Source organism: Myotis davidii, unplaced genomic scaffold (genome assembly GCF_000327345.1).
Source record: "Myotis davidii unplaced genomic scaffold, ASM32734v1 scaffold1703, whole genome shotgun sequence".
In the NCBI taxonomy this organism is placed as follows: domain Eukaryota; kingdom Metazoa; phylum Chordata; class Mammalia; order Chiroptera; family Vespertilionidae; genus Myotis; species Myotis davidii.
In genome coordinates this window covers 850,422-858,413 of record NW_006293780.1, presented here as the reverse complement: position 1 = coordinate 858,413, position 7,992 = coordinate 850,422, and the positions used below count along the sequence as shown (strand labels likewise).

Sequence of the window (7,992 nt, the reverse complement as noted above, 5' to 3'; positions counted from 1 at the left end):
GGAGTGGAACACCAGCCCCATATTGGCGATCTCTAATCTAGCCCAACATCCTTGTTTTACAAATGAGGAATCCGAGGCCCGGAAAGGGGAAGTGAGTTCTCTGTAGTCACATAGCGAATTGGTGGGAGAACCAGCCAGACTCTTAGTCTCCTGATATCACAACCACTTCCCCTTCCACCATGTCACACGTCGGGGCCAGAAGGAGCCTCAGACAGCATTTAGATCACTTCCTCACGTTGTAGTCGATGAAACCAAGGACCAGCATGGGAAAGTGGTTTGTTCAAAGGCACCCAGCAAGTTAGTGGCAGAGCTGGGATTTGAACTCAGGTCTTTGTACTCTTCGTCTGTAAAAAAATTTTTTCACTTAATGGAGAAAGTAAAACAATATTGCCTATGGCAGAGGTCCTGGTGGCTAAAGAGCCTTATGTTTTGATCTCCCCCAAGAACACTTAAGATTATTTTCTCTCTTTTGCTGGGAAGTGACCCTCCCTTTAGCAACAGAGAGGCCAAAGGAAAGCCAGGCCCTGGGGCAGAGTTGGAATACTTTGTTGAAGACCTACTATGTGTCAGACACTGTATAAGCATGAACACAGATTAGGCCAATGTGGTTTTCTCCACAGTCGTGTCCTCCTCCCATTTTATAGATAAAGAGACTGAGGCTCAGAGGTTAAATGATTGGACACGGCCAGAGCCTGGATTCTGACCGCAGCCATCTGATCCCAACCTGCATGTTCTTTGCACTCGGCCACCCCACTGGGCCTCGAGAATGGCCCTTGTGGGACTTTGCTCAGATAAGCATCCGCTTACCATGTGCCTGAGCAGTTAGGGAAACAGACCCACGGATGGATCCTGACGGACCGACTTGAGAACAAAGGGGCGCAGGCAGGGGCCTGGGAGCCAGGCAAGGAGGCCAGGCCAAGGGCAGGGCCCCAGCGGGCGGGAACCGGCGGACTCTACACATCTGTGGAGCTCTCCCACCGACGCCGAGTCAAGGCCTGCTCCCTCTGTGGGCTGAGTCCATCTTTAATCCAAATATTTTTCCTGTGGGAGCAGCCGGCTAGGCCAGCGGGGTCCGGGCTTCCAGGGAGCCCGACTGAGAGCTGGTGTTAGAGCTGCTCGCCCACTCCCCCTCAGGGGCGGGGGGGGCCGGACCTTCCCTGTGCCCAGCCCCCTCCACCCTGGAGAACTGCCATTTGCGGGGCCCCTCCTCTGTGCCGGGCACTGGGCGGCTATGACGGACCACAGACTGGCTGGCTCACAGACAACAGGGGCTGTTGCTCACGGTTCCAGAGTCTGGAAGTCCAAGGCCAAGGGCCTGGCAAATTTGGTGCCTGGCGAGGGCCCACTTCCTGGTCACAGACAGCCGTCTCCTCGCTGTGTCCTCACACATTGGAAAAGTGAGAGACTCTCTGGGGTCCATTAAAAAAAAATTTTTTTTAAATTGATTTCAGAGAGGAAGGGAAGAGAGACAGAAGCATCAATGATGAGAAAGAATCATTGATCGGCTGCCTCCTGCACACCCTCTACTGAGGATCGAGCCCACAACCCGGGCATGTACCCCAACCGGAAAAATTGAACTGTGACCTCCTAGTTCCTAGGTCGACGCTCAACCACTGAGCCACGCCAGCCGGGCTGCGGTCCCTTTTATTAGGGTACAAATCCCACTCCTGGGGTCTCCAGATTGGAATCACCTCCCAGAGGCCCCACCTCGAACACCATCACTTTGGGGGTGAGGTTTCAACATATGCATTTGGGGGGGCACCGTCTATAGCAGATATTTGCTTACTCTCGCAGTATCCCAATCAGGGGGTACCATTATTCCATCAGCAGCCGAGGAAACGAGGCTCCTGCAGGCTGCCCAGGGCCACGGAGGTTATAAGCCAGGAGACAGTCGCTTCAGCCGGTCCTTGTCTGTCCCCAGAGCCTGTGCTCCGTCCACCAGACCAGAAATCAGTCATCAAAAATGAATGCTCATCCGAAAACCTGAGCTAAGCAGAGGGCCCGAGGGAAAGCTGTGGTTACCTGACACTTTTGGTCTCAGCCCTTCCTGACAGTCTACTGCCTCTCAGTTCCATTTCCTGCCAGAATAAGGGGCCGTGGATGGTCCGAGAAACCCAAGCAGTCAGCTCTTCCCCTCCCCGCCAGGAGATGGAGGGGGTGGAGGAGCCTGGGCTGGGGGAGACTGCCACCAGGCCTGCCTCCTCCTCCTGTCAGCATAGAGCAGTGTCATTTTCAAGGAAGACAGGAAGTAATTCCTCGTTCATTCTTGGAAATGGAAGGCAGAGATCGGGATTTGTTGTTGGGGTTCTTCTTCATTAGGGGGCTCTGTACTCTCAAGACCCGCGAGGGCCATCCTCAAGGCGGGGCCGGGCTCCTTTTACACGGAGAGAGGGGGATGAGCCTGGCCTCTGCCATCAGGCCATCTCCCATGCCTCTGCCATCAGACTATTGGGGTTCAAGTTCTGGCTCTTCACTTACGAGCTGGCGGGTCTGAGGCAAGTTGCATTGGTTCTCTGTGCTTCTGCACAGAGATGAGAGTAGTGCTGGTCACACAGGGTTGTGTTGTGGATTCCAAGACACAACCATGGAAAGCACGGTGCCCGGCACACGGTAAGTGCTCCCCAAATGCCAACACTGTGTGACAGCTTTTCACTTCCGAGAGGCCTCTGCTCAGGCAGGCAGGCCCCAGCATCTCGGGGTTATGGAAGGGAGCTGGGGGTCCTCCAGGTGAACCCCTCCTTTCTAAGGTCCCAACGTGCCATGGAGGTTAGCACAGCCCAACAGGGCCATCCCATCAGGGACAGCGACCCCCTGATCACTCACTGGTCTGCCTCTTCTTCGCCAGGCGCTGACATCAACACGCAGGCCAGCGACAGTGCGTCGGCCCTCTACGAGGCCTGCAAGAACGAGCACCAGCTGGTGGTGGAGTTTCTGCTGTCGCAGGGCGCCGACGCCAACAAGGCCAACAAGGACGGCATGCTCCCGCTTCACGTCGCCTCCAAGAAGGGCAACTACAGGTCAGCCCCGGCCCGGCCACCCCCCCCACCCCCCGCAACCCACACTGGGGGTTAGTGGGGGGCTCCGAATGTCCCGCCCACAGGATGAGGAAGGCTCGGTCAGAGAGGAGGGCACCTTTGGAGGATGAGAGGAAAAGCGCTCAGCAGCTGGCCAGCTAGGGCGAATGCCCACCGCAACAGCAATGACAGTAATGAAGCAAACACTAGCTCTGACCGCCACTTCCCATTAGGAACTAATTTAATCCTTTTGATAATTCCACTTTCAATGATCCTTTTAACAAATCTACCGGGGTAGATACTGTTATCTCTGTTTTCCAAATGGGGAAGCTGAGACACAGAGAGGTTGAGCGATTTGCCCAAAGTCACACAGCCTATAGATGGTAGGAATTCACCCATCCCCAATGTCACATCTATAGGAATTCCACTCAAGGCACCAGATATGCATCTAGACTTGAGGTTATTTCTGGTGAGGATGCAAAACCAACCTTTAAGGCAATAAGCCAGCATGCAATATGCCTACAATAATACCAATAGTACCAGTGATAATAGCTAAACCTTATTGATCACTTACTATGTGTGGGTACTTTGAGCAAGAAGAGAGAAGCTTACTTCTTGGGGAGGGACCTGGTGGGAGGAGAGGTGCACAGGTCTGTACACACATACACACACGAATTCATGGCATAACGAAAGAGCATTCCACAGTGGTCCTCGGGCACACTGGAAGCAGAGCTGTGCTAGAGCTGGTCAGTACCGGCTTGCACGAGCCAACTGTTCAAGTTGAGAGCCTGAAACTGGCCGTGGTGAGAGTATTTACACCACAGCTATTGGTGCATGCTACACATCACAGGCTCCTCCAGGCAATGTAACTGTGTAGCCCAGCAGAGCAGCGATTTTCAGCCTTTCCCATCTCACGACACACATAACTAATTACTAAAGTTCTGCAGCACACCAAAAAATATGTTGTGTTTTTTGCTGATCTGACATTTAAAAATAGGTATGATTTTGATGCATTTACACCGGATGGCTATTGTTGTCTTGGTTTGTTGTCATTTTTCTATTTGACAATCTCAGGGGAAAGAGGTCAGTGCCCCTGACCAAATAGTCAGGTACTGCATGTTTTAAAAGTTCTTGTGGCACACCGGTTGGACGTCGCTGTGGCAGCAAACCAGGATCTTAGCGTCCATTTTGCAGCTGGCATATAACAGAGACATGCATTTTGGACTCACTTTTGACCTCCTTGTTCTTACACTTGATCTTAGCCAAAAGGCTGAGAAGCGATGGACCTCCTTGTTCTTAAATATGCTTTCTGTTTTACTTTTAATTTATATTATCTTTGCAAGCCATTGAAACTCTAAGAAAAGGCAGAATGGAGGACATTTAGTAAATTAAATTAAAGTGTAGCTAATAAAACACACTCACAAGCCAGTTGGAGTCCCCATGAACTGCAAGGGAAACCGAGGCTCAGAACTCACAGCCTCACAGGAAATGAGAGGGGAGAGCGTGCGCACAGGCCTCATTCCCCACCCCGCCCCTGCAGGAAGCTGGTTGGCTGCCTGTGTCTCCTGCGGGAAATGGCGAGGGTTGGCGTCCGTGTGTCTCAGGTGCAGGCCAGGGTCACCTGCAGCAGACTCCCAGGTCCCTCCGTCCTGCTGGATCAGGCCCTGGACAGCGGGGCCCGGGACTATGCATTTCCAGCGGTTCCCTGAGTGATCCCGAGTCGCACTGTGAGGAGAACTGGCAGTGTGCGTGCTCAGCCAGCTCCACTGTGTACCTGCCCTTCCTCCTTCACGGAGGACCTGCTTCCTGCTGCAGCTCCCAGCAGCCCCCGGAAACGCGGCCACTCCTGGGCGGGGGCCCGCTGTGCCCTGGGAACCCTCAGGCAGATGCTCCACTGGCGGACCTTTGCTGGCTCCCACATGAGCATCACATGGGCTCAAGGACACACACTGACACACACTAACTCACGCTCACACACACACACACACACACATACACATACGCACACACTCACTCACTCACTCACACTCACTCACACACTCACACTCACTCATTCACACACTCATACACTCATTCACTCACTCACACACTCACTCATACACACACTCACACTCACACACACACACTCACTCACACACTCACACACACACACACACACACACACACCCACTCACACACACACTCACACTCACACACACACACACATAGACACACACTCACACACACTCTCACACACACACACACACTCACACGGCAGAGCTCACACAGTGCAGCTCAGTGGTATTGGCCGCGGAGCCGTCTGTGGGCGGCTGGTTCCTTTGTGAAAGTCTAGTTCACAGTCAAAGTTACCCTGATCACTGACAAAGGTCACAGCACCGTGACCTGGTGACCCAGAACGCCTCCAGGTCTTGAGCAGCAGGGCAGTGTGCTACCATCGCCCTGGTGGCCAAGATGCCAACAGCTACCATTTATTGAGTGCCTACTAGGCGCAGCTCAGCTTAACGTGTAGGATCTCATTTTATGCTCAACAGCAATCTCAGTGAAAGCATTACTACATTGTGTTTTGTAACCTGGGCAGAGCAGTCGACCTTGCTGACTGGTTACGGAGAGAGAATGAGATCAGCTCACAGGATCAGTTCCAGAGGGGCAGGGAACTGGGCCTCAGACACCGAGGGTCCTATTGGGCAGTGGTCACCTTTGTTCCTCTTCATAAGGTGCACTTTGAGCAGCAAGCCCTCTGTGGTCCCAGGACCTGCCCATGGGAGAAGGGGGAAGGCCCCGGCCTGTCCTCCCGCCCACAGAGGCGCTTGGAGAGGGAGGTGATGGTATGGATGGATATGCAGTGGGGACACCACCATGGCCACTCCCCTGTGTTAGGGGGACTGGGGCATCATGGAAAGGTCTGGCCTTGGACATACATACATTCTGGCCTGGCTTTGCTGTCCACCTCCCGTCCAACCTCACTCTTATTCCCATCCCACACCCGTGCCTCAGTTTCACCCTCTGTAAAATGGGACAGCTGGACACACTGATCTCCAGACCTGTCCAGCATCACACACTCAGATTGGCAAAGTCCTACAGAGGTGGATAATAAGATGGTATCGCTACGTCGTTAAGACGGTGCTTTGGGAATCTAGGCAGCGTCCAGTCATGTTCCCACATTTCGGCCCTTTGAGGGATCGCTCGAGACCAGCTGTGACCTGCCAGAGATACCAGCCCCCTCTGGCGGGCGGCCCTGGGCAGTCCCTCTCGCTGTCCTTTCCCGAGATTGGGCAGGTTACGGCTGTTATCGAGCATTTGTTGCCAATGGCCTCAGTCCAGGGTGAGGCCCCAGCCCTGCCTTGGACCAGCACCTCTACAGAGCAAGGTCAGGCCTCCTGTGCCTGCACAAATAGAAATTAGGAGGCAATTAGTCCCCCTGATGTGTGAATTTCCTTTTGAGGTTTTAGGCGCAGATTTTAGGTAAATAAAGTGTTACTAACAATAATAACATTTTCCACTGAGACCCTAGCGGAGGTTGCTGGCATCAGAGTTCCAGGAAGCAGGGAAATCAACGTGCCAGGAGGCAGAGAGGCGTGGGAACGGGCCTGCTGGCACCGCCTTGCCCTGCCATGGCCACCTCCTTGGAGCCCACATGGGCCGTGAGGTCACCAGTCATCAAGGATTAGACGGATTGGGGTCTGGAATCATGACAGAAGCTTGTTCCTGCAGGTGGCAAGGGTCCAGGGGAAGATAGCAGAGACAAGAGGTCAAGAGCGCTGGGGCCAAGCCCCCAGAACTGCTTTACGACCCTTGATTAGTCCCTTCATTTCTCTGAGCCACATCAGTCAAAAGGGAGCCACAGACCTGCTCTGGCCACCCCGCAGGGCTGCAGGGAAGGTGAAACAGGACAGGCAAGTAATGCATCATGAAGCAGGCGAAGCCCCACGACATACCTGCTACACAAAAAATAAGGGGGTGGTTCAGAGTGTGGCCCTCTCTCTAGGGCAGTGGTTCTCAACCTTCCTAATGCCACGACCCTTTAATACAGTTCCTCATGTTGTGGTGACCCCCAATTTCATTGTTACAAATTGAACATAACTATAGCATAGTGATTAATCACAAAAACAAGATGTCATTATATATGTGTTTTCTGATGGTCTTAGGCGATCCCTGTGAAAGGGTCTTTCGACCCCCAAAGGGGTCGCGACACACAGGTTGAGAACCGCTGCTCTAGGGGGAATGGGACTACCTGCATTCAAATCCCGGTGCCGTCACTTACTGGCTGTGCATTCTTGGGCAAGTCACATACCCTCTCTGGGCTTCTGTTTCCTCCTCTGTAAAGGAGGATAATACTAGTACCCACCTCATAGGGCTATTGGGAGGGTGTAACAGATTAATGCAGGGCAAGTGCTGAAGGCAGTGCTGATAGTACTAGTAGTTAGTACACGTTGGTGGCAGTGACGTGCTGATTCAGCGGGAGAGAGCTGCCCAGGGATCTCCAGCCTCAGCAGGGGCTGACCAACCCACCCCAGGCCACAGGCAGAGCAGAGAGCCTGGGAGAGGCAAGTCAGACTTCAGCATTAGAGGCATTGAGACTTACAGGACAGGGGGCACCCTGTCCACCTCATGGCCACCCAGCTCCACCGCTTACTGGCTATGTGACTTTGGGAGGGTGGTTGAAGCTCTCTGAGACTCAGTTTCCCTCTCTGTGAAGTGGGAATAGCAGTAGACCCACCCTTCCAAAAGGGGTAACTGTGAAGGCTGGCCGGCTCCTCAGCGCCGCCTGCTGGTAGGTCCGCGCCTCCCTACATAGAGTAGTTGTGCGTGGCCGAGCCTGGTCCCTCAGCGCCCCCTGCTGGTAGGCCCGCGCCTCCCTACATAGAGTAGCTGTGAGTGGCCGCGCCTGGTCCCTCAGCGCCCCCTGCTGGACCGTGACCCGCGCGCGCGCTCCGCCTTGCAGGATCGTGCAGATGCTGCTGCCGGTGACCAGCCGCAC

At 54.0% G+C, this 7,992-nt stretch overlaps 1 protein-coding gene across 1 annotated transcript in view; it reads left to right on the top strand.

The window, feature by feature from the left end:
• The window catches only part of ASB2 (ankyrin repeat and SOCS box containing 2), a 35,783-nt gene that overhangs the window by 22,611 nt on the left and 5,180 nt on the right, over nucleotides 1-7,992 (top strand). The window contains exons 7-8 of the mRNA XM_006767627.2: nucleotides 2,846-3,017; nucleotides 7,957-7,992. Coding sequence (XP_006767690.1) covers nucleotides 2,846-3,017; nucleotides 7,957-7,992 — 208 coding nt within the window. The remainder of the gene's footprint in view (nucleotides 1-2,845; nucleotides 3,018-7,956) is intronic.